The 27819-nt window shown below is 45.6% G+C and overlaps 1 protein-coding gene across 4 annotated transcripts in view; it reads right to left on the bottom strand.

The window, feature by feature from the left end:
- Positions 1–27819, bottom strand: part of atp11b (ATPase phospholipid transporting 11B (putative)) — a 185160-nt gene that overhangs the window by 106429 nt on the left and 50912 nt on the right. For all 4 annotated transcript variants that reach the window (XM_033032162.1, XM_033032163.1, XM_033032161.1 and 1 more), the window contains exons 10-12: positions 22308–22389; positions 18126–18261; positions 7945–8142 (exon numbers count right to left, since the gene is read on the bottom strand). In XM_033032162.1, the coding sequence (XP_032888053.1) occupies positions 7945–8142; positions 18126–18261; positions 22308–22389 (416 nt within the window). The remainder of the gene's footprint in view (positions 1–7944; positions 8143–18125; positions 18262–22307; positions 22390–27819) is intronic.

Raw genomic sequence — 27819 nt, 5'->3', positions numbered from 1 at the left:
TCGATAGGACAGGTTTAGAGGAATATGGACCAAATGCGGGTAGGTGGGACTAGTCCAGCTGGGACATGTTGGCCGGTGTGGGCAAGTTGGACTGAAGGGCCTGTTTCCACGTTGTATCGCTGTATGACTTATGATGTAGTTTCAGCTGCTTTGGAGTGGGAGGGGTTGGTTGGAGCAGAGGGAAAGGGGAAGGGATGGTCACCACAGAACATAATTACAGTTGAATATGTAATTCAATTAAATGGTACTTCCAAATTATAGAACTATTTGCAATTGATCTTTTGAGTTCAATTTAACAAAAAATATTGCATTAATACTTGCAATGTAAATGTTCAAACACATAAAACATTTGTGATCAAAGTATTCTCCAGGAAACTTCAAAGAACCACTGGCAGGTGAGCCTAGATGCTGCCGCACCCGCTGAGTTTCTCCAGCACTTTTGTCAGCCTAATATTAGTGGTGGGAAAGACACTAGACGGTATTGTGAAGACAGGATCTACCTGCATGTGGATAGGCAAGGATTATAAATAGTCAGCATGGCTTTGAATGTGGGAAACAACATTCCACAAATTTGAAGAAGTGACTGAGAGGATTGATAAAGGCAGGGCAGTAGACATCATGGCTTTAATGGCTGCGGGACATTTAACATCGCCCGCCGGGGGCTTTGACTCTGACATGGGGGGGAGAGGGGAGTGCAGGGGAGAGATATGTTTTTTTTGCGTTCCTTCACAGCGAGGAGAAGATGCGCTGTGAAGGATGTTTGTGTAAATTGTGTTGGGTCTTGGGTCTTTTTTGTTTTGTATGTATGGCTGCAGAAATGGCATTTCGTTTGGACCTCAACGGGGTCCAAATGACAAATAAATGTATTGTATTGTATTGTATTGTATCATCTATATGGACTCTTGCAAGGCCTTTAACAAGGTCCTGCACTGTAGGTTTGTTTGGAAGCGTAAATCACTTGGGGTCCAGAGCGAGCTAGCAATTAGATACAACAAGGAGTGAGTGAGTGGTAGTGGAGGATTGTTATTCAGACCAGAGCCCTGTGACCAGTAGTGTGCCACAGCGATTGGTGCTGGATCCACTGTTGTTTGATGGCAATGTAATTAACATTGCATTCTTAAGAAGAAAATCAAGAGGGGAAAAAAGGCAGAAGGAGATAGGTCTGGCAAATAATACATATTGTGGAAAATCCAAAGAGATTTTATGTACATTAATGGAAAGAGGGTAACCATAGAAACGTAGAAAATAGGTGCAGGAGGAGACCCTTCGGCCCTTTGAGCCAGCACCAACATTCATTGTGATCATGGCTGATCATCCACGATCAGGAACCCGTACCTACCTTCTCCCCATATCCCTTGATTCCGCCAGCCCCAAGAGCTCTATCTAACTATTTTAAATTCATCCAGTGAATTGGACTCCACTGCCCTCTGTGGCAGAGAATTCCACAAATTCATAACTCTCTGGGTGAAAAAGTTTGTTTGCATCTCAGTTTTAAATGGTCATCCCTATAATTCTTAGACTATGGCCCCTGGTTCTGGACTCGCCCAACATTGGGAACATTTTTCCTGCATCTAGCTTGTCCAATCCTTTTATAATTTTATACGTTTCTATAAGATTCCCTCTCATCCTTCAAAATTCCAGTATCCTTCAAGCCCAGTATTTCCTCATATGACAGGTCATCCCGGGCATTAACCTCGTGAATCTATGCTGCACTCCCTGAATAGCAAGGATGTCCTTCCTCAAATTAGGAGACCAAAACTGCACACAATACTCCAGATGTGGTCTCGCCAGGGCCCTGTACAACTACAGCAGGACCTCTTTACTCCGATACTCAAATCCTCTAGTTTTGAAGGCCAAAATGCCATTAGCTTTCTTCACTGCCTGCTGTACCTGCATGTTTATTTTCAGTGACTGTTGTACAAGGACACTCAGGTCTCGTTGTACTTCACTTTTTCCTAATCTGACACCATTGAGATAATAATGTGCCTTTGTGAACTTGCTGCCAAAATGGATCTCACATTTATCTACATTATACTGCATCTGCCCACTCACTCAACCTGTCCAAGTAACTCTGCAACCTTCTAGCATCATCTTCGCAGTTTACACTGCCACCCAGCTTTGTGTCATGTGGAAATTTGCTAGTGTTACTTTTAATTCCATCATCTAAATCATTAATATATATTGTAAATAGTTGCAGCCCCAGCACCGAGCCTTACGGCACTCCACTCGCCACTGCCTGCCATGCTGACAGGGACCTGTTTATTCCTACTTTTTATTTCCTGTCTGCCAACCAATTCTCTATCCATGTCAATATCCTACCCCCAATACCATGTGCTCTAATTTTGCCCAATAATCTCCTGTGTGGGACCTTTTTCAAAGGCTTTCTGAAAGTCCAGATACACTACATCCACTGGCTCTCCTTCATTCATTTTACTTGTCACATCCACAAAAAATTCCTGAAGATTAGTCAAGCAGGATTTCCCCTTCATATATCCATGCTGACTTGGACCAATCCTTTTACTGTTATCCAAATGTGCCGTTCTTCTTTAATAATTGACTCCAGCATCTTCCCCACCACCAATGTCAGGCTAACTGGTCTATAATTCCCTGTTTTCTCTCTCACTCCTTTCTTGAAAAGTGGGATAACATTAGCTACCCTCCAATCCACAGGAACTGATCCTGAATTTATAGAACATGGGGGAAATGATCACCAATGTGTCCACGTTTTCCAGAGCCATCTCCTTGAGTACCCTGGGATTCAGACCATCATGCCCTCGGGATTTATCAGCCTTCGGTTCCATCAGTCTACCCAATACTATTTCTCACCTAATGCAAATTTCTTTCAGTTCCTGTCTCCCTATATCAAGACAAGTCAAGAGAGTTTATTATCATGTGTACCAGATAGGACAATGAAATTCATGCTTGCTGCAGCACAACAGAATATTGTAGGCATAAATACAGAACAGATCAGTGTGTCCATATACCATAGAATATATATACACACACACATAAACAAACAGATAAAGTGCAATAGGCTGTTATAGTTCAGAGTTTGTTTGAAGTTGTGTTTAATAGTCTGATGGCTGTGGGGAAGCAGCTGTTCCTGAACCTGGATGTTGCATATTTCAGGCTCCTGTTCCTTCTACCTGATGGCAGTGGAGAGATGAGTGTGGGTCCTTGATGATGTAGGCAGCCTTTTTGAGGCAGCGACTGCGATAGATCCCCTCGATGGTAGGGAGGTCAGAGCCGACGATGGACTGGGCAGTGTTTACAACTTTTTGCAGCCTTTCCCGCTCCTGGACACTCAAGTTGCCGACCCAAGCCACGATGCTCTCTACTGTGCACCTGTAGAAGTTCGAGAGAGTCCTCCTTGACATACTGACTCTCTGTAATCTTCTCGAGAAGTAGAGGCGCTGATGTTCTTTCTTTATAATTGCATCAGTGTTCAGGGACCAGGAGAGATCTTCGGAAATATGCACGCCCAGGAATTTGAAGTTCTTGACCCTTTCCACCATCAACAGTCCTGTTGATATAAACAGGACTGTGGGTTCCCATCCTACCCCTTCCAAAGTCCACAATCAGTTCCTTGGTTTTGCTGGTGTTGAGAGCCAGGTTATTGTGCTGGCACCATTTGGTCAATCGGTCGATCTCACTTCTATACTCTGACTTGTCCCCATCGGCGAACTTGATGATGGAGTTCGCTATGTCCGGCTACGCAGTCATGAGTATAGAGTGAGTATAGCAGGGGGCTGAGCACGCAGCCTTGAGGTGATCCCGTGCTGATTGTTATCGAGGATGACACATTTCCACCAATACGGACGGACTGTGGTCTGCGAATGAGGAAGTCGAGGATCCAATTGCAGAGGGATGCGCAGAGACCCAGATCTGAGAGCTTGGTAACCAGCTTGGAGGGGGTGATGGTATTAAATGCCGAGCTGTAGTCAATGAATAACAGCCTGACATATGAGTTTTTGTTGTCCAAGTGGTCCAGAGCGGAGTGGAGAGCCAGTAAGATCGCATCCACCGTTGATCTGTTGTGGTGGCAAGCGAACTGCAGTGGGTCCAGGCTTTTGTCGAGGTACGAGTTGATTTGCGCCATGATCAGCCTCTCAAAGCTCTTCATCACCACAGACGTTAGTGCCACTGGTCGATAGTCATTCTTGGGCACTGGTATTATTGGGCACTGGTATTATTGATGCCCTTTGAAAGCAGGTAGGAACCTCAGACCTCAGAAGTGAGAGGTTGAAAATCTCCGTAAAAACTCCAGCCAGTTGGTCCGCACAGGTTTTTAAAACATGACCGGGTATACCATCACGTCCAGGCGCTTTAAGAGGGTTCACCCCTCTGAAGGATCTTCTGATGTCGGCCTCTGTGACTGTGACTGAAATACCATCACAGCGAATGGGGGCTCGGGAAGGCACATCAGTATTCTCCCTATCAAAGCGTGCGTAAAACACATTCTCATCAGGGAGTGATGTTTTGCTGACATTCGAGCTGCCTCCTGGTTTCGCTTTGTAGGAGGTGATTGCATTCAAGCCCCGCCACAGTTACCGAACATATGTCTCATCCTCCAGTTTGGAGCAGAAGTCCCTTTGGGCCTTTTTGATGGCCTTACCAAGGTCGTATCTGGAATTCTTGTAGACCTCTGTATCTCCAGACCTGAATGCCCGGGAGAATGCGGATCTCATGGCTCATCCAAGATTTCTGGTTAGGAAACTCGGAAGGTTTTTGTTGGTATGCAGTCCTCCACACTTTCTTTTGTTGGGATGCAGTCCTCCACACATTTCTGTAGCGACTGTGGCGTATTCATTCAGGTCCGTTGCCGAGTCCCTGAACATTGCCCATTCTACAGACTGCAAACAGTCCTGGAGTTGTTCCTCTGCCCCCCAGCTCTGTACAGTCCTCACCTCTGGGGGTGCGCTCTTCAATTGCTGCCTGTAGGCAGGAAGAAGCAGCACCGCAGTATGGTTGGATTTACCAAAATAAGGGCGAGGGATAGAGCGGTAGGCATCCTTGATGGTGGTGTATCAGTGGTCGAGGGTGTTTGGTCCTCTGGTGCTGCAGGAGACATGTTGATGGAAGTTAGGGAGCAATTTCTTAAGGTTGGCTTTGTTGAAGTCCCCAGCTATGGTGGTAAATGCCTCGGGGTAAGCCATCTGGTGCTTGTTGACCACGGCGTGCAGCTCCTCCAGTGCCAGATGGACATCTGCACTTCACAGCTAGGTGTTCGAGGTGTGGAGAGGAGGAGTTGGATAGGACTGCCATATCTGAGCACCACGCAGAGTTGACCATGAGGCAGACGCCCCCTCCTCTCCCTTTCCCAGATGCCAATGTACGGTCCATGCAATGGATGGAGAAACCTTCAGGCTGGACTGCTGAGTCTGGGGAGCTGGGGGTGAGCTATGTCTCTGTGAAACAGAATACAGAGCATTCCTTCAGCTCCCTTTGGTACAGCAGCCTTGCCCTTAAGTCCTCCACTTTATTTTCAAGGGACTGTACATTGGCCAGGAGGATGTTAGGGAGAGGGGGTCAAAGTCCCCTGCGCTTCAGTCTGACCTGAAGTCCTGCCCGTCAGCCACGTTTCCAGACACAATCGAGGCCTCCCCGTTGTTTACAGGTACTGTACTTACTGTACCTGCTGTTTCTACGAGCCTGCATTGGAACAGGGATTCCCTCAGTCAGCAGCTCCAGCTCCGTTGCTCCTGGGAGATCCTGCCCGTCAACTCCGGAGGTCTTACCGGTGTTTCCAGGTACAATGTCGGGTGTTCTCCAGCGATCGAGGGAACGCTTGCAGTCGGAGGCTCCCGCAGCTGCGGGAGATCGTGATATCGCTAATGCCTCTGATCCTCTAGTACATCTGGGAGATTGTTTGTGTCTTCCTTAGTGAAGACTAGAGAGAGAAGACACCAAAAGAAAGCAAAGCGAAAGAAACCATCAGGAACCAAAGCAGTCATCTCTGTGTGGCGCTGCAAGAGATGGAAAGGTCCTCTGAGTATTTCTCCTCTGTTCGAAAAGGACTGCAATAAAAAGGCTGGGAATTACAGACCAGTGAGCCTAACATCTGCGGTAGGCAAGCTGCTGGAGAGTATTCTGAGGGATAAGATATATATGCATTTAGATAGGCGGCCGATTAGGGATCGTCAGCATGGCTTTGTAAGTGGGAGATCATGTTTCATGAATCAGACTGAGTTTCTTGAAGATGTAACCAAACAGGTTAATGAGGGGAGAGCTATGGATGTATATGTGTATTTCAGCAAGGCATTTGATAAAGTTTTGCATGGTAGGGAAGGTTAGATCCCATGGGATCCAGGGAGAGCTAGCTGACTGGATAGAAGGTTAGCTTCATGGAAGACAGCATAGGGTGATTGTGGAAGGTCATTTTTCAGACTGAAGGCCTGTGAGTTGTGGTGTGCCTCAGGGATCAGTGCTGGGCCCATTGCAGTTTGTAGTTTACATCAATGATTGGATGAGAATGTACAAGGCAGGATTAGACGATACTAAAGTGGGTGGTATTGTAGACAGCAAAAATGGCTGTCAAAGATTACAGCATGATCTTGATTATTTGGGCAAGTGGTCTGAGGAATGGTTAATGGAGTTCAATGCAAGGTGTTGCATTTTGGAAAGTCAAACCAGGGCAGGACACCAGTGAATGGCAAGGCTCTTGGAGTGTTGTAGAGCAGAGTGCAGGAACATAGGTCCTTGGAAGTGGTGTCACAGGTAGATAGTGGTCAGGCTTTCGGCACATTGGCCTTAATCAGTCAGAGTTTTGCGCATAGAAGCTGGGATGCGATGTTACAGTTGTACAAGATTTTGGTGAGGCCACATTTGGAGTAGTGTGTTCAATTTTGGTCACCCTGCTATAGGAAAGATGTTGTTAAGCTGGAAAGGGTGCAGAGAAGATTTATGAGGACGCTGCCAGGACTTGAGGGCCTGAGCTATCGGGATAGGTTGGGCAGGCTAGACTTTATCCCTTGGTGTGCAGGATGATGAGGGTAATCTTATAGAGGTGTACAAGATCATGAGGGGAATAGATAGGGTTATAGTAATATTTTAGTTAATCGTCACGTCCACTTAGGTACAGTGAAAAGCTTATTTTTTTAAAGGCTATCCAGTCAGTGGAAAGACTATACATATGTGCACCAAATGGCCTGTTTCTATGCTGTATGACCTGACTCTATGGTCTGTACATTTGCAAATGACAACAATATTAGTGATGTAGTGGACAGTGAAGAAGGTTATTTAAGATTACAAATCAGGAAAGGATTTGTTTGGGCCTGGAGACAGGCTCTTCGTCCCAACTTGCCCATGCAAACCAAGATATCCCATCTATGCTCGTCCCACCTGCCTGCATTTGGCCCACATCCCTCTAAACCTTTCCTATCCATGTACCCATCTTTTAATGTGTGTTTTAGTACCTGCCTCAACTATCTCCTCTGGCAGCTCGTTCCATAAACCCACCACCCTCTGAGTGAAAATGTTACCCCTCAGGTTCCTGTTAAATCTTTCCCCTCTCACCTGAAACCTGAGTCGTTGACTCTTGATTCCCCTACCCAGGGTAAAAGACACTGCATTCATCCTATCTATTCTCCTCTGAGTGTTGTAGAACAAAGAGACCTAGCTGTACATGTACATAGTTCCCTGAAAGTGGTGACATTGGAAGACAGGATGACAAAGTCAGTGTCAGGGCATTGAATACACGAGTTGGGATGTCACATTACAGCTGCACAAGATGTTGGTGAGCTCACACTCGGGAGTACTGTGTGCAGTTCTGGTTGCTCAGCTAGAGGGATTTAGGCCAAAAGCAGGCCAGTGGCCTAGCTTAGATGAGCATCAACATCAGTATGGACAAGTTGGGCCATAGGGCCCATTTCCATGCTGTATAATTCTACGACTCTGGTTAATCAAACTTAATGCTCAAACTGTTTGATAAGACAACATTCTTACCTGTCCAAGCTCTTCATTAAGGTCCGATGTGTTAACCTGTGCCCGCTGACTTGAAGCCTCGTGGTACAAATCGCGATCCCACACAATAAAAAAGGATCCCAAGAATTTTTGCATCTCAACGGTGACATAAAGTGAGATTGGAATGATGTAGTTGTATAGCACCATGAAAGCCAAGAAATCAGATATACCCGTCAAAATCTAGAAATAAATCAAACAATACCTATATTATATAATTAAAACAAAAACCACGTACTTTGCTCAAATCTCTTAGAACATTTTGAAATATTTGTTCTATTCATATGTTCACCTTCAGTTTAATTTATATTGTGAAGTACAGAGACATCAATCTACTAAAGAAAAATCAGTTCTCCAGGTTTTTCACAATGTTACAAATGGGATTTATTGTGTATTAGGTCTCTCACACCCAGGTACATGTAGCTAAAGTTTGGCAGGAACCAGTATTTTCTGTGTGTGACTTTCAAATAGTCAATTGTACATCATATTTCCAGGAATAATGTGCAGAAAACCAAAGCATTAACATCTGAGCTGAATATAAACTGTCTAAAAAGCTATGCCATTCATTCGAAATTGTCAGATCCTGAACCAGGCATTGCACATCCTTCGTGTCATACTTTTTACAGATATGAATTTTGGATAAAATATCCTCACTAAGACTATAACATCCTTCTCTGTAACACCATTTAACTTTACTCTTGCCTGATCTGTTCAAACCTTCTTCTATTCATCTTCCCCAGAAAACTATTTCATAATCATAATAAATTGGGTATAGTTCATTCTCCTCTAATAAGATCTCGGCTGATTTATTTGATTTGATTTGATTCAATTTATTGTCATTGCACTTTTCAGTGCAACAAAATGGTTTAGCCTGCAGTCATAACATAGAATAAATAACAAACACTCAACACAGTTTAAAGTCCCAAAGTCATTGTCTCTTCCCTCCTTGCTCTCCCTCTGCGCTGAGGCAATCCAAGCCTCCGATGTTGTGACCCCGCCGGGTGATGGTAAGTCAGTCCCGCTGCTGAATCTGTGCTCCGCAAACGGGCCGGTTCAAACTCCGCGGCCCGGGGTGGTCGAAGCTGCCGAAGCTGCCGTCCTCCAGTCCAGCGGACGCAGCTGTAGTTGCGGGAGCTCCGGAAAACAGAACTCGAGCTCCCGATGATGTCGTCCACTGGCCCGCGGCCGAGCCTCCGAGGCTCCAAATTTGGGTCGCACCGCGACCACACAGCCCCGAAGTCGGCCAGCCTCGCGTTGGTAAGTCCTGGCTCTGCCTCTGCAGCCTCGAGGTCGGTCGCAGTTGGAGGCCGCCAGCTCCGCGATAGGCCTCAGCGCAGACGGACACGGAGATGGGGGATATGGCAGGAAAGGTCGCATCCCCCCCGAAGGAAGTCAAAAAACATGTTACACCCACCCCCCCCACACATACACAACTAAATAAACCGAAATAAACTGTAAAAACGGTACAAAAGAAAACAAAAGACAGAAAAGACAAACGGACTGCAGGCGAGCCGCAGCTGCAAGGCAGCGCCGCCACTTCTCCTAATCTTGACATTAACTCTGACTCCTGTCCATTCCCATTACCCATAATTCGCTTATGCTTCAATAATAACATCTATTATAGTCTTGAATGCATTCAATGACCTAACCCTCAGAGTTCTCTGGAGCAGAGAATGTCACTTACACACTTCTCAAAAGAAGAAAATTCCTCATCACTATTTTTAATGGGTAAAACCATATTTTGAAGCTATACTGCATGTACCAATATTTGCCTCCTCACTATTTGCACAGTTTGCTTTCGCATCTAACTTTGTACATTGTGTGGCAACTATACACTACCACTTTATTCATGTTAAGCTGTCCTTCAAAATGTGCATCCAATTTACAAATTGGTCCATGACATCATGCAAGCCACAGCATCTTAGTGAGGGCCATGCCAAATGGGACGGCATAGTGGTGAAGCAGTAGAGATGATGCCTTACTGCGCCAGAGACCCGGGTTTGATCCGGACTATGGCTGCTGCCTGTATGGAGTTAGTACGTTCTCTCTGTGATTGCATTGGGTTTCTTCGTTGGTCGGCGCGGACGCGGTGGGCTGAAGGGCCCGTTTCCACGCTGTAGCTCTAAAGTCTAAAGATGGCATCAATGCCGCACCATTTTTCTCAAACTTACTTGGCATGATGCTGCATCTAACAAGCCTCCTGTGGAAATGGAGCTGATCTTCAGAATGGGAAATGGTGCAACTGGAACCTTGTTAGTCAAACCATACTATGCCGATGCCATATGTGCTTGCCCATGAACCCCACCCTTCTCCCCACACACTTCAACTAAGCACTTGGCCTTACTCCACATGACATTCCAGCCATGTACCTTGCCCAGTCCCAGCCATTATGCTCATCTTCCCAGTCCCACACTAAGCCTCATACCCTGCATAGCATGCCATAGGCCCAAGTGCAGTGTTTATCCCTGCCATTTGCTGGGAGTATAGAGCTAATACAGAAACTGTTCAGCATGGCAAGCTAGTAGTGGCCATCTTTAGTCTGAGGGAACGCTGCACGATCATTGGCCATGACACAACTCTTTGAAAAACCATAATTGTCAAAGGATCAGTAGGAAAAAGTAAATCTGATAGATTCCCCTGACAAAACTATTGGAGGATGGCATTGTCATACCAGCATCCGATTTGCTGAGTGGGAAAAGTACTAAATCATAATACAACAACTGCCACCAGGCAACAGTACTAGCTAGATTATTTCATCGTCCAAGCAAGGGAACACAAGGATAACAACAGCTTCTGCAGCATTCTTAGTACTGATGACTGAGCAACTAAACACTGCCAAGTCTACTCATCTCTACTAACCTGGTAACAAAACACAGATTCAACAGAAATGTCACCACAAGAAAATATTGCAGTTCTCAAGGATCTTGTAAAGTTATTTTTTTTTGTCATATCTCAAAGACTACCTGTCAACTCCTAATCAATCAGAGCCACAGTGAATGGACTACATTGAATTCCAGATGAATTAGCCCCTATGAAGTGACTCTTAGGTTCATAGAATAGGGAACAGTACAATTAAGAAAGGGCTCTGAATGGCCATTCTGAACACGATGCCAAATTGAACTAGCTTTTAGGAAGCTTTTTAAATGATACCAGACCAAGTGCTGACCCGTTGGGTCTGCTCCCACAATGCAAGATTCCACCACTCACCCGTTCCCCCAACGCAAGCTGTTCCCCAATGCAATATTGCACCACTCACGCATAGCCCCCAACTGCGCAGGCGCGGCTCATTTCTCTTCATCCCCAGCACTCCCTCCTCCTGCTCTTCACCCTCCCTCTTCAATCCCTGGGGGGGGGGGGGGGGTGGAAGAAAGGAAAGGGTGATAGAGAGGGAGGGGGGGGGGTGTAGAGAGGGAGGGGGAGGGGTAGAGAGGGAGGGGGTAGAGAGGGTTGGGGGTAGAGAGGGAGGGGGTAGAGGGATAGAGTGAGGGGAGTTAGGGTAGAGAGGGAGGGGATAGAGAGGGGGAGGGAGGGTAGAGAGGGAGGGGGTAGAGAGAGGGAGGGAGGATAGAGAGGGAGGGAGGATAGAGAGGGAGGGGGGTAGAGAGGGTGCGAGTGAGGGTAGATAGGGAGGGGGTAGAGGGGGAGGGAGGATAGAGAGGGAGGGGGGTAGAAAGGGTGGGAGTGAATGTAGATAGGGAGGGGGCATCTCCGTCCTCCACCCCTCCTCATTTTCCTTCTCCACACCACCCCCCATCTCCCTCTCCCACCCCACTCCCCACCCCATCTCCCTCCTCCTCATTTTCCTCATCCTCCTCCCCTCACACCCATTCCCTGCCCCAGGACCTACCCAGGTCATAGAACAGTGCCAGGGCCTGGAACTCGGCCTGGTTCTCGTATTCGGCCCGGCCCTGGCTGTAGACTCCAGCTGTCAGCTCGGCCGCTGCCTGGGCTCCAGTGGGCTCGTCCCTGACCCCAGACCCAGGCTCGTCCTTGGTTCCAGCGGCTGCTTCTTTTTCGATCCCAGTCACGGCCCCATCCCAAGTCCGGAGCTCGGCTCTCACTCCAGCTCCAGCACCACCCTCCCCGTCGGGATTTGGCACCGGGCGCCGGCAGCCGCCGCCACGCGATGCGCTGGAGTGCCCTTCCCTCCCTCCCAGAGTGTCCCGTCCTGCCTTGCGAGTCCATTGTGACGTCACTCGGGTTTCCGAAACGAGTGAGATTAAAATGTCCGGAAATATAGGTGGTAATGCGAAGGGAAGATGTTTATCGCCTCAAATGTGTGAAAATGGGAAGGCTAGCGTTTGTGGCCTAGCGTTTTAAAGAAAATATGAAAATAGGAAAATTAACCAGATTGACCACAAGCTAATTAACCTACAAATCTGAAGAAGGGTTTCGGCCCGAAACGTTGCCTATTTCCTTCGCTCCATAGATGCTGCCGCGCTCGCTGAGTTTCTCCAGCACTTTTGTCTAACCTACAAACCTACAGTCTTTGGGATGTGGGAGGAAACTGGAGCACCAGAGAAACCCACGTGGTCAAGGGGAGAAGGTACAAACTCCGTACAGACAGTACCCGTAGTCAGGATCTGTCAGGATCAAACCCAGGTCTCCGGCGCTGCAAGCACTGTAAGGCAGCAACTCTACCGCTGCGCCATTGTGCCGCCCTGCTGGTCTTTGACCTTTCTAGTCTGGGATAAAGGTTCCGACTGCCTACCTTATCTTTGCCTCTTATTTGATATACTTTTATTAGGGCTCCTCTCAACGTCAGGAGTTCCAGAGAAAATTATCTAAGTTTATGCAACCCCTCTTTATAACCTACACCCACTAAACCAGGCAGCATTTAGGTAAATCTCTTCTGCACCTTCTTCAAAGCCTCCACACCCTTCCAGCAATGGGGCAGCCAGAACCGCACACAATACTCCAAATGGTGTCTAACCAAAGTCGTATAAAGCTGCAACGTGACTTGCTGCTCTTATACTCAATACTTCGACCAATGAAGGCAAGCACAGCATACACCTTCTTTACTACTCTATCACCACTGTCATGGAGCTGTACTTGGATCCCAAGATCCCTCTGTACATCTAAGTTATTAAGAATCATACCATTACCGTATTTTCCGGCAATGATGACGCTAATTTTTACCCTAAAATAAAGCCTTAAAAATTACCTGCGTCTTGGAGGCCAAAGCGGGTGTGTCAAACTCAGTTGACCTCATTTTAGGTCACGGGCAAAATGCGACTTCATACCCGCTCTGGCATCAGGGAAATCATCCCGCGGGCCGGATCGGCCTCCTTCACGGATTGGATGCGACCCGCCAGTTTGACACCCCTGGCCTATAGGAAGCGTTTCAGTACAAAACAGCAATCCAATCAGAAGCGAAATGCATTTGCGCGGGGATTTTCGCCACTTCAAACACCCGGTTTAGGTCGGAGCTATGTAAATTCTGTTTAAGTTGTTTAACTCTGTAAATTGTCGAACAGCAGTGATGACCCTGATGAATTACTGGTATTATGCTTTGAAGATTCGGATGACAGTAGTGAATTTTTCGGATTTGAAGATTAGGATGCTTTCCGTTTTTGTAATCTCTGTAATCTTTGTTCCGTGTACAATTAAATGTTATTTTATTGCGAAAGCTGTATTTTTTTTATTACCGCACCGGTGTATACATTATCTGCGTTTTGCACTATAAATGACTGCGAATGGAAATGACCGCCACCATGGTCTGTTGAACTACAACAGACTACTATTATTATTGAACTAAATCTCTTTATTTATTGAGTATGTGTGTATGTGTATATACACACTGAACTTTTATTCTCTCGTTATGTACTATGTTTACACATTCTGTTGTGCTGCAGCAAGCAAAAATGTCATTGCCCTATCTAGGACATATGACAATAAAACACTCTTGACTCTTGACACTGGGTGGGAGATTGCAACCTTCACGTAGTCCGCCCTGTTTCGACGAATGCAATCAACCCGGCGTGCACAATCAAATAAGATCAAATAGAACAAGTTGTCCTACAACTTTAGGCTGTGCACACTGTACGCAAGGAGAAGAAGACTCTTGACACTGTTACATCAAGAATCTGTCGATGGTCATGCTAATTGACTAATAACCAAGAACTAATTGAGAAGGCTCAAATTCTTACTTTAAAATAACAAGGTTTCAGGAGCAGGCAATATCCCTGCTGAAATTCTAAAACTCAGTGGTGAAGTATTTCAACCACAAATCCTCATCACCAACATAAGCAAAGAGCATATTCCAGGAGGTCATCTTCAAGAAAGGAGACAAGGCTGAATGTATTACCTACAGAGAAGGCTTCCCGGTGTCGGCTGCAAGAAAATACATCTGCAGTGTATTCCTCAGCTGCCTCCTCCCAATGACTGAATAACTACTCTCTGTATCCCTGTGTGGTTCCTGCCCATCTAAAGGCAAAGTGAACATCGAGAGTCTAGTATGTTTCATTGTCATAAGTACCTACAACAAAACAATGAAAGTCTTACCTGTTGCAGCAAAACAGACCTACAAACACAATACACATAGATAACATATAATAAACAAAAAAAATATTAAATTAATAACCCCATTATGAGTGCAGAAATGTCCACGGTACTTAGTGCAACTCTAGACAGTTCACAGTTCATCGGTCAGTGTTGTGCAGTGTTCAAGAATTTGATGGTTGTTGGGAAGAAGTTATTCTTAAACTTAGTGGTCACACTATTCAGACTCTTATACCTTCTTCCTGATGGTAAGAGTGAAATGACAGCATGGCCAGGGTGTTGTGCTTCTTCGATAATTCTGGCTGCCTTTTGGGGACAGCGCCTTCTGTAGATCCCTTAGATGGTGAGGAGGTCAATATTGGCTTCCACCAGTTTTTGTCATTTCCTTCATCCTTGGGTGTTCTTGTTGCCGAACCAGGCCGTGATGCAACCAGTCATCATGCTCTCTAGCGTATACCTGTAGAAGATCAAGAGTATTTGTCGACAAATCAAATCTCCTCAATCTGCTAAGTAGAGGCACTGATGGACTTTCTTTATGATTGTATCAATGTGCTCTACCCAGGACAGATTTTCAGAGAGATGCATGCCCAAGAACTTGAAGCTGTTGACTCTCTCCACTGTCAACCCGGCGAAGAAGATAGATTTGTGGAACCTCGGCTTTCCTTTGTAAAGTCAACCATCAGATCCTTGGTCTTACTGATGTTGAGAGGAAGGGTGTTGTTCTGCATGATTTAGATCAGATTTTTAATCTCCTTCCTATACTCCGACTCATCATTACCCAATATTCAACCGACAACAGCGGTTTCATTGGTGAATTTAAAGATGACATTGAAACTGTGTCTGGCTACATAGTCATGGATGGATTTAGAGTAAATTGAGTTGGGGACTGAATACACAGTCCTGAGGTGATTCCAATAATAATAATGATAAATTTTATTTTCGGGCGCCTTTCAAATCTCAAGGTCACCTTACAAAGATTAACAGAAGAGAAAAAATATATAGTCGGAGAAAAATAAATAATAAGGACATCATCAATACACAAATTAAAGATAGAAATCGCTCCAAAGACACAAAGTCAAAAAAACACAATGTGAAGAGAGAGCAGCGGCAGCTAAAGCGCGCCAGCGTCCACTCTCCCTTCCGACAACCATCTTGGACACAGACTAACAAAGTACCTTACACACAGAAAAATCATCCCCCCACAGTGGTTACCACTGTGGGGGAAGGCACAAAAGTCCAGTCCCCAACCTCCCAAAAGTCAGGCCTATTAAGGCCACCGCTGTTGCCTCAACGGAGGCCCGATGTTCTTGGCCGATTCTGGCCGGGTGGTCTTGCCCCGGCGTCGGGAGAGTCCTCACAGCGGCTGGGCCACCTGGAACGGCCGATTCATAGCAGGGGATTGTCGGCTTCCGAAGCCGACATGGACGCACCGAGTTGGAGCTCCCAGGCTCCCGATGTTAATGTCAGCGCCGCCCACTCCGCTCCGCAGACCCGCATCCCGGAGGTGTTGCTCTCGGCGGTCCAGCTCACCAGAGCTCCAGCGCGTCGATCCAGCGCGGCGACCCAGGCAAGGCATCGCCCGCTCCGCTCCGCGATGGCGCTCCAGCGCTGTGCCGCCACCGAAGCCGAGGTGCTGGGCGGTCCCCACCAGGAAACGACGCTCCAAGCCCGCTGGTAGGCCACGAGGACGGGTCGACGGGCAGCCCAGAGAAAAAGCTGCCTCACCGACCAGGTAGGGACCTAGAAGTAAGGTTACCTCCTTCCCCCCACATTAAGAAGTCCATTTCTCCGAAAAAAACGACAAACAAAACTAACTAAAAACTGAAAAAAGAATGAAACAAACGGACGGCTGCTGGTTAGCAGCCGTTCCCCAAGATGGCTCCTCCTGTGTCAATGCTATCGATGAGGAAGTGTTGTTTCCTATTCATACTGATTATGGTCTACCAATGGGAGAGAGAGTCGATGATCCAGTTGCATAAGGATGAGCAGAGAACAAGCTCCCTTGATAAACAAGTTTGGAGTGGATGATGTTAAATGCCAAGCAGTAGTCTATGAACAACAGAAGGTACACAAAAATGCTGGAGAAACTCAGCGGGTGCAGCAGCATCTATGGAGCGAAGAAATAGGCGACGTTTCGGGCCGAAACCCTTCTTCAGACTGGTCTATGAACAACAGCCTGATGTGCATGTTCTTATTGTTCAAGTGGTCCAGTGCAGTGTAGAGAGCCAGCAAGTTCACATCCCGCATTGATCTATTATGGCCGAAGGAAAATTGAGGCTGGTCCAGGTTCTTACTAAGGTAGGAGTTGATATGCACAGATTTAGGAATGCGGCCAGGTCCACCATCAGGTTTGGATTTTTTCCAAAGTTTCATGTTCATGAAGGATCTTCTGACGTCAGTCTCAGTGACTGAAATTACAATGCCATCAGGAGCTTTGGGTACTTTTTTCCTTTTGAAACAAGTGTAGAACACATTGAGTTTGTCCGTGAGTGATGCCTCAGTGTTGCTTGAGCTGCCACTTGGTTTTACTTGTACGACATGCACGATATCTAGTAAACAATAACTCTCCACCAACTTGCCTCTGTTGCACCATATTGCCTTCTGCCAATAAAGGCTCATGGAGATGACCTGGAACACATGAACACTTTCTGTATCTTTGGAGCAACCTCTCAAGGTAGATAAGAATGACAACATTTTAAATTGCCTTCAATCCACCAGCATTCTTTGGTCAATTTGAGGAAATAGATATCTGAAGATCCAGACCTCAGACCTGCAGCAAAACCATTTTTTCCAGATGACAATGATCCCTGCTCCCCTCGATGCTTCTAAGCCTTGAACTATTTAGGGCAGAAATATCAGAACTGGACAAATACCAACATTGCCTCTGCAAAATCTACCAAAGTTCCCAGAAGGAGAAAACCACTATCAGCTCTCATTCCTAGCCCCACATCCACAGTATCAATGCTCTCGTCACAGTCAGCTATGCCGGGCAGTCCATGTTGATTGCATGCCTGACACCAAACTCTTGAAGCACAGGCTATATTCCAAGCTCTTTAGTGGGAAAGATTACTAAACTGAAAGAGAAAAGGATTCAAAGCCTCCTTGTTGAAATGCCGCATATCCTATTGACTCTTGGGAATCCCAAGTCCATGACCACTCCAGAGGATACATTCAGGATCATATTGAGAATCTTCTGGCCATGCAGATGAAGACCTTAAGCAGCAGAAAGAACGGACCAGCTCACAAACTGCCGACAAAGGTGCCTCCTGCTCCATCTGTGCAACAGTCTGTTATCCCACATTGATCCCATTAACAACCCTAGAATCCACAAAACCAGAGTAGATGTCATCTTTGATCCCGTGACTGCCTAAGTTTATGCAGTAGAGTTGGCATTTAAAGCACACCTTGTAAATATAAGTTGCAGTTCAAGTGTTGGGTAGTTACAACAAATATGCTATTCAAAATGGAGACACATTATACAAATCACATGAAAGATTACATTTACCAGAATTTACCACTTTGAAGCTCCTTGTAACATGAAGAAAACGTTTTTACTTTAAATAATAACTACCTGAAAATCATTACATTTAATGCAAATATGAATACTATTTAATATTGAAACTAGAGTATAAAATTAGATTGGGTTAAAAGGTATCCATACTCACTCTGCTGCTGTTTTTTTCTTGTACAGTTCTTTCATTGTATGGATATTCACGCAACCAACTATATTTTAAGATAGTACTAATAACTGCTTCAATCACGAGAATTTCCAGAAAGACAATCAGAAAAGTGTTCATAGACCTACATGGAAAGAAATACGGAAATATCTGGTTAAGTTTCTCTTCACATCAATTCAATTTTGCACGCATGCTTTTCAAATTATATAGCGGTGAAAAACTGGTTACGACCACCTAGATTGGAAGCATGTATAAGAAACTATATAATAAGTCAGATTCTTGTTTACTCCATCATTCAAAAGATAATGGAAGGTAGACACAAAATGCTGGAGTAACTCAGCGGGACAAGCAGCATCTCTGGAGAGAAGGAATGGGTGATGTTTCGGGTCAAGGCCCTTCTTCAGATAATTAAAATAAAAGATGATGATTGATTTTCCAGATCATTTCTACTTTCCCACTCCATACCCAATAAACCAGCATTCAGTAGTCCCACTGGGCCAATTCTACCAATTACAATTTCCTACATTCACATAAAATGGAAAATATCTTGTACAACTGCTACACAATAGCCCAACCTCTATACTCACTGTAAGCCAATGCACCAAAGGTCACCTTTACCACCCCATGTACCCGTGACACTACCTTCAGGGAATTAGGCCCCTCTGCTCTGCAACACTATACAGGGCTCTACCATTCAATGTGAAGGTCCTGCCCTGGTTTGATTTCCCAAAATCTAACACCTTGCACGTACATATATTTAACTCCATTGGCCATTCTTCAGCCCACTTGCTGAGCTGATCAAGATCATACTGTAATTTTTGATAACCATCTCCACTGTCTAGGATACAACCTACTTCAGTGTCATCTGCAAACTTATTGATCATATCCTGCACATTCTCACCCAATTTGTTGATATAAACCACAAACAGCACAGATCCATGAGGCACACTAGTCATAGGCGTGCAGTCCAAAAAGCAGCCTTTCACCACCACATCTACTTCCTATCATGAAGCCAATTTTGTATCCAGTTAGTAGGCTCCCTGTAGATCCCACGTAATTTAACCATCCAGAGCAGCGGAACATTATCAAGGGATTTGCTGAAGTCTATATAGTCTATGTCTATGGTCCTGCTCTCATCAACCTTCTTGTTTACTTCTTCAAAAAACGCAATCAAATTCATGAGACACGATCTCCCATTCACCTCGGTGGCTAACCATAACAAGACCGTCAATCCTGAAGCACGTACATCTTATTCCTCAGAATCCTAATAACTTTATTACAAAAGATGTTAGGCTTACTGATCTATAGATCCCAGGTTTCACTCTGCAGCCCTTTAGTCATTCGTGACTAACGATGATTCATTTTATCTCAGTCAGGACTTGTCTGCAATTTCTTCTCCAATTTCTCAGTGTCCTGGGATATATATGATCAGACCCAGGAGATTTCTTTACCTTCATATATCTTAGAACATTCAGTAACTCCTCGACTGTAATATGAACTGTCCTCAAGACATCTCCATTAACTATCCCAAGTTGCCTCTTCTTTCTCCATAGTTAGGAGAAATATTAATCGAGGACCTTGTCCATCTCCTGTGGACCCACATATAGATGACCTCTTTGGTTTCTGAGTGTCCCTATTCTCTTTCTAGTTACCCTTTTTCCATTAATACACACAAAACCTCTACAATTTCCTTAATCTTGTCTGCCAATGCTATCTCAAACACTTTTTTCCCTCCTGATTTTTTTTCTGATGTGCCTCAATCCTTGATACACATCCATGGATGTACTTGATCCCAACTGCCTATACCTGGCCCATGCTTCCTTTTTCCTGAACAGGGCCTCAAATTCCTGAACAGAGCCTCTTCACTTTAACAGGAACCTGCATGCCTTGAACTCGCAATGTCACTCTCTTGGAAGAATTCCACTCTCTGGACATCCATTCGCTCACAAACAGCTCACAATTCAACTTGCAAGCTCCTGTCTAATACCTTCAAAATTCCTCTTGCCCCAATTTAGAATTTTAGCATGTGGACCAGACCTGTCCACATCCATAACTAATTTAAAGCTAATAAAACGGTTCGCTGGTCACAAAAGGCTCGTCCATTGACACTTCAGTCACTTATCCTGCCCAATTTCCTGAGAGTAGATCAAGCTTTGCTCTCTCCCCGTTAGGCCTTTGATATGTTGCCTAAGGAAACTTTCCTGAAGACAAATTCTACCACTTCCAAGCCTTTGGCACGATGGCATTCCCAGTCTATAAGGGGAAAGTTAAATTCCCCTACCAGGATAAGTCCATTTGTTTTGAAGGCGTGTGCAATCTCCCAGCATTGCTCAAATTCCTGTTGATTATTTGGGGAGCCTACAAAGCAATCCCAACAATGTGTAATGTAAGGGTTAAACAGACTATTTATCTTCTATGCATAACTAAAACTCTGATCTTGTTATCTTCCGGTTAGGCGGTCTTTCTATTTGCGCAAAACGGTTCGCAATAGCGCTACGATTTCCCGCCAGTTCACTCACCGCTCTCCTGTGCTGCGAGTCCACAATGTTTCGTTCCGATCGGTTGAATGTCGTAAAAGTTAGCAAGGTTTAAAAATCTTGCAAAACGCGCGTGCGCAGATCGATCTGTTTTCCTGCCACGCAAATTAGTCTCTTCCCCTGTCACTCCCCGGGACGGTCCACCTCTTCCTGCGCCATCACGTCTTTACTGGAGCTGACGGTGGCCGGCGGAGGTTTCCAACCGGACTTTCGGAGGGACCCGAAGCAGCCCCGCCCCAAGCAGCAGCAGCCCCGCCCCCAGCAGCAGCCCCGCCCCCAGCAGCAGCCCGCCTAAAGTAGCCCAGCCCCAAGCAGCAGCCCCGCCCCAAGCAGCAGCCCAGCGTCGGAGACCCGACCCAGCCCGGAGTCAGCGATGTCGCCAAACGGAAAGCGGAGATTCTGAAGGTACACAAAATTGCTGGGGAAACTCAGCGGGTGCAGCAGCATCTATGGAGCGAAGGAAATAGGCGACGTTTTGGGCCGAAACCCTTCTTCAGACGGAGATTCTGATCCTGGCGGAGAACGAACAGCGCCCGTTGTGAGTCCCCATCACACCGCCAATTCCAGCCACTACCCATCTGGCCCCCCTCGCTGGCTCCTTCCCCCTCCCCTGTGATGCCCCCCTCTCCCCCATGGCTCTTCCCCCGTCTTTTCTCCGAGCTCACTCCGCCCCCGCCCACACATCCCTTTCCCCCCACACAACCTCCCCGCCCACAGACCCCTCCCCCCTACAAGCCCCCCTGCCCATACAACCCCCCGCCCACACACCCCCCCCCCCGCCCACACACACCCACCGTGTCAGGCTGCATCTCTGGAGAAAATCTCATATTTCACTTGAGCAGCTTACAACCCAGTGATATGAATATTGATTTCACTAACATCAAGTAACCCTTGCATCCCCTCTCTCTCCGACACTTCCCCACCCTAGTCGCCCCATACTAGTTTCTGTCGTCCTGTTGAGTTCCATTGTCTGTATACTCGTTGTCACCTATCCCACAGCCAACAATGGCCTGTTGTGTGCCTCACAGTTCCTTGATTATCATGGCTTTTTGCATATCTTCCATTCATTTCTCGTAAGTACCATCTATATCTCTTGTTCCCCTTTCCACCGACTGTCTGAAGAAGGATCTTGACCCGAAACGTCACCTATTTCTTTTCTCCAGAGATGCTGCCTGACCCGCTGAGTAACTCCAGCACTTTGTGTGTGTCTTCTGCTTGTCAGGGTCTTGGTTTCACTGACTTCCTATATCCTGCAGAAGGAGTATATCAGTGCCCTACTGCACTAAAACCATGGAAGAGTTACAAAAACAATTACAGACCTCACCCTCACACACAGCACTTTATCCCCACACAGCACCTGTGCCCCAATGGCTGCCCCTCCTATCAGCTGCTTCCACTAGGTGAAACTAGCCACATGCTAAGAGCTGCGTTTTAAATCTCCCACGCTGCTCCTTTTCACAACCGCTCACTCGCAAATGAAACTATCCAAGATACTGTCTGATCCGCTGGGCATCTCTGATATGTTTTTAATGACAAACCACATTGACAGAATTGCATTTAATTTCATTCCTTAATCGAAGTTTGCTTATTTAAAAGAAAATCTTGTCCTTAAAGTTCATCAAAATATACTCACTTTTCTACAGAGGAACGTTTCTGTGATTTGCTTTTGTAGTTCAAGGCAATTTTAGCATCCATTCCTGTGTAAACAGCCACACCTGACAATCATAAGAATAATCATATTTACCAATGTAAAATGGGAGAATTCATGAATATTAAGGTGCTGTCAGAAGAAGCAATATTTCTAACAAAGAAATGCAGATACATTCCCTTTACATGTGGCATGATGTCAATACCAGTAGATAAACCTCTTACATCTCATTTGTAAGCCTTCTGATAGCATTGTATATCATTTGGGATTCTTGAAATAATGGCTTTGCTTAGTTATTGTTTCAGATCTGGCACTAGTTGAATATATGTAGGAAGGAACTGCCGACATTGGTTTAAACCGGATAGACACAAATGCTGGAGTAACTCAGCGGGCCAAGCAGCATCTCTAGAGAGAAGGAATGGGTGATGTCACCCATTCCTTCTCTCCAGAAATGCTGCCTGTTCCGTTGAGTTACCCCAGCATTTTGTGTCTATCTCTAGTTGAATATGTTCTATTTGCGTGAGGTTCTAATTAGGAGAAATCTATTAACAATTAGGTTAACAACAGACAGCTTTCCCCACATGGAATCCACAATAGGCCCTCGCAATAAATTAAGCAAAATATGAGAAAGCATTTAATATTCTTATTTCAGGAATGACAGGTATGCTGTTAAACAAATGCAATTACACTTCTCCTACCTCTGATACATCCCATTTTGGAAGTTAGCCTTGGAATTTGCAATTATTCAAAATGAGATGAACATATTTGGAATTAAGAATGCAAAGCAAAGATTCAGTTACAGTAATTTTATTCAGGGATACAGAATGGAGAAATTTTATGATAATTGGTTAGCAAGGTCTGGAAACGCATTGGATGGGAATGATCCGCATTTGCTTATTTGCACATCAAATTATATCTGTGGTATTTGCAAGCTAGCTACCACAGCAAGAGACAAAGAATTTTGTGTTACAATAATGTCAGTATAACTTGTGTTTGGCAACTACATATAATGGTAATTTCCAGTATGAGAAAATTTCTACTTGGTATACTAATATTATCACTAAAATTGTTTGAATCACACCTAACAGAATGTAACACTCTGAATAACTAAACTTCTTATGCAATACGATACGAGGCACAAAAACATTCCCTCTGAAGTTCTGCTATTTCCACTGGCCATATTATTCATTTTCTTTTTTTTCCCGATAAAATTCATTTCTCAAAATTCAAGAATTACTGCAAGCTTTTTCCATAATCTTCTTGCCTCTTGCATTCCAAGTATATGGTTTCTGATTTTCACTTCAACAACCTCAAAACTAGGAAACACATTGGTTTCTTTTGACTTTTTGTTCTATAACCTTCAAACCCAACCATATTATATGAAATATTTCCACATTTCAAGTGGTGAGCCACTGGGAAATGCTAATGATCTGTTCACGGGTATCCATGGAGACAAATCATTGCAGAGTGGCATGCAGATATATCAGGAAAATTGGGAAACAAATTATAACATAGAACAGTACAGCAATGTTGTCAAGCTGCAAAGGGTACAGAGAAGATTTACGAGGATATTGCCAGGACTCGAGGGTCTGAGCTATTGGGAGACGTTGAGTAGGCGAGATTCCTTGGAGTGCAGGAGGACGAAGGGTAATCTTATAAAGGAGTATAAAATCATTAGCAGAATAGATCGGGTAGATGCACTCTTGCCCAAAGTAGGGGAATTGAGGACCAGAGAATATAGGTTTAAGGTGAAGAGGAAAAGATTTATTAAGAATCTGAGGGGTAACTTTTTCCACACAAAGGGTGGTAAGTGTATGGAATGAGCTGTCGGAGGAGGTAGATGAGCCTGGGACTATCCCAACGTTTAAGAAACAGTTAGACAGGTACATGGATTGGACAGGTTTGGAGTGATATGACCCAAACGCAGGCAGGTGGAACTAGTGTAGCTGGGACATTTTTGTCCGGTGTGGGTAAGTTGGGCCGAAAGGCCTGTTTTCCATGCTGTACCACTCTGTGAGCACAGGAACGAGCTACATATCCACTCAAAAGATTTGACTGTCTACCCTAACTATGCCTCTCAGCGAATCGGCCTCCACTGCCTTCTGAGGCAGAGAATTCCATAAATTCACAACTCTCTGTGTGAAAACGTTTTTCCTCATCTCAGTTCTAAATGGCCTACCCCTTATTCTTAAACTCTGGTCCCTGGTTCTGCACTCCTCCAACATCGGGGACATCTAGCGTGTCCAATCCCGTAATAATTTTATGTGTTTCTATAAGATTCCCTTTCATCCTTCCAAATTCTAGTGAATACAAGCCCAGTTGCTCCATTCTTTCATCATATGACAGTCCGCCATCCCGGGAATTAACCTTGTAAACCTATGCTGCACTCCCGCAATAGCAAGAATGTCCTTCCTCAAATTAGGAGACCAAAACTGCACACAATACTCCAGGTGTGGTCTCACCAGGGTCCTGTACAACTGCAGAAGGACCTCTTTGCTCCTATACTCAACTCCTCTCGTTATGAAGACAAACATGCCATTAGCTTGCTTCACTGCCTGCTGTACCTGATGAACAAGAACACTCGGGTCTCGTTGTACTTCCCCTTTTCCTAACCTGACACCATTCAGATAATGATCTGCCTTCCCATTCTTGCTCCAAAGTGGATAACCTCACATTTATCCACATGATACTGCATCTGCCATGCATCTGCCCACTCACCCAACCTGTCCAATTTACTTTGCATCCTCATAACATCCTCCTCACAGTTCACACTGCCACCCAGCTTTGTGTCATCTAAAAATTTGCTAATGTTACTTTTAATTCCTTCATCTAAATCATGAATGTATATTGTAAATAGCTGCGGTCCCAGCACCGAGACTTGCGGCACCCTACTAGTCACTGTCTGCCATTCTGAAAGGGACCCGTTAATCCCTACTCTTTGTTTCCTGTCTGCCAACCAATGTTCTATCCATGTCAAAAATAACTTGGTACTCAACCCAACCAAAACAAAAGAACTGGTTATTGACTTCAGGAGGAGGAGAGAGGAACCTGCTCCTCTCTACATCAAAGAAGACGTGGTGGAGAGAGTCACTGACTTTAAGTTCCTGGGAATATACATCTCCCAGGACCTCAAATGGACAATGAACACCGTCATTCTCGTGAAGAAGTCACAGCAGCGGCTGTATTTCCTGAGGTCTCTGCGGAGAGCAAACGTTTCACAGCCGCTGCTGCTGTCCTTCTACCGGTGCGCCGTGGAAAGTATCCTCTCCTATGGCATCCTGGTGTGGTTTGCTAGCTGCACTGTGGCTGAGAGGAGGGCGCTGCAGAGAGTTATTAAAACTGCACAGAGCATCACAAACGCTCAACTGCCCTCCCTGGATGACATATACAGGGCCCGATGCTTGCGCGGGGCCACAAACATCAAGCAGGACACATCCCACCCTGCCAACCACCTTTTCACTCTGCTACCCTCTGGGAGGCGATACAGGTCTCTGAAGGCTCGCTTTAGGTAGACTAAAAAATAGTTTCTACCCATGTGCGATAAAATAACTTAATTCGAACAGAGAACACTGGGGAAGCACAATATAATTCGGGGTGCAAGGTAATGCGCAATATTCTTTTAAAATATTTTTAATACCTATTTATTATTTTCTTTACTGATCTTGTGTATATGTGAGTCAATGGCTGTTGTGATTTGTTCTTTTTAAATCTTTTATCCTGTGTCTTCTATGTACACACCGAAGGAGATGCAATGGAATTTTATTGTACAGTTGTTGTGCAATGACAATAAACGTATTCTATTAATACCCTTTTCCAAATACCATGTTCGATAATTTTGCCCACTAATCTCCTGTGTGGGATCTTATCAAATGCTTTCTGAAAGTCCAGGTACACTACATCCACTCTGGCTCTCCCTTGTCCATTTTACTTGTTACATTCTCAAAAAATTCTAGAAGATTTGTCAAGCATGATTTCCCCTTCGTAAATCCATGCCGACTTGGACCGATTCTGTTACTGCTATCCAAATGCGCCACTATTACATCTTTGATAATCGACTCCAGCATCTTTCCCACCACCGATGTCAGGCTAACTGGTCTATAATTCCCTGCTTTCACTCTCCCTCCAATCCACAGGAACTGATCCAGAATCTATAGAACATTGGAAAATTATCACCAATGAGTCCATGATTTCTCAGGCCACCTCCTTGAGTTCCCTGGGATGCAGAGCATCAGGCCCTGGTGATTTATCAGCCTTCAGTCCCATCAGTCTACCCAACACCATTTCCTGACTAATGTGAATTTCCTTCAGTTCCACCGTCAATCTAGGTCCTCTGTCTCCTAGTACATCTGGGAGATTGTTTGTGTCTTTCTTAGTGAAGATAGAACCAAAGTACCTGTTCAACTCATCTGCCATTTCCTTGTTCCCCATAATAAATTCACCTGTTTCTCTCTTCAAGCGACCCACATTTGTCTTAACTAATTTTTTCCTCTTTGATAATTGATAATTTGATATAATTTAATTGCCACACAACCAAGGTCGGTGGTATTTGGGTTGCCAGCAGCGGTACAGTAATAAAGAACACAACCACAATAAAAAAATGTACACAAACATCCACCACAGCATTCATCACTGTGGTGGAAGGCACAGAGCTTGGCCAGTCCTCCTCCATTTTCCCCCGTGGTCGGGACCTCCACCCTCCACAGCCGTTGCTGCGGGCGTCCAGATGGTAAGGGACAAAGTCAAAGTCAAGGTGAGTCCAGGATCGGCTCTTCCCAACCAGAGACCGCGGCTTCAGGCTGGTGTAGGCCGCAGGCCGGCGGTCAAAGTTTTAAAGTACCTGCCGTGCCACAGCCGGAAGCACCGCAGTCTGCAGGGCCGGCGGTCGAAGCTCCCCTCCAGGGGAGATGATAAGTCCATACCACGCCCGCGGTAGAAGATGGCCGCGGGCCGGCGGTGGAAGCTTCTTCTTCCACCCGGTTCCCCAACGTGAGATCCCGGGCTGTAGACGCCGCACCAGCTGGAGTTCTGCAGACTGCGGCTTCAGGCTGCCGGCTGCCGGCTGCTGCGGGCCAGCGTTACGGAGCGCTCCCCTCCAGCGAGGTCTCACCCGCTCCGCGCCGAGATTCCACGCTGCGCCCGCCGCTGAAGCTCCGGGTGCGTCTCCGGGAAAGTCCGCGCCGATCCTTGCTGTTAGGCCACGGGGGAGGCGACCTGAAAAAGTCGCCTCTCCATGGAAGAGGCGGCCGAAACGGTTTCCCCCTTACCCCCCCACACCACCCCCCACACATAACACACAAAGAAACATTAAAAACACACTTTTAAACATACTAAAAAAATAAAAAAAGTTGAAAAAAGACGGACACGCTGCCGACAGGCTGCTGCCAGTGCAGCGCCCCCTACCGATATCTTCACATACCTAAAGAAGCTTTTACTATCTTGGCTAGCTTACCTTCGTACTTCATCTTTGCTCCCCATATTGCCTTTTGTTGACCTTTAA

This window comes from Amblyraja radiata, chromosome 13 (genome assembly GCF_010909765.2).
Source record: "Amblyraja radiata isolate CabotCenter1 chromosome 13, sAmbRad1.1.pri, whole genome shotgun sequence".
Classification (NCBI taxonomy): Eukaryota; Metazoa; Chordata; class Chondrichthyes; order Rajiformes; family Rajidae; genus Amblyraja; species Amblyraja radiata.
The sequence above is the reverse complement of the archived record's forward strand: the minus strand, read 5'-3'. Positions and strand labels throughout refer to the sequence as shown.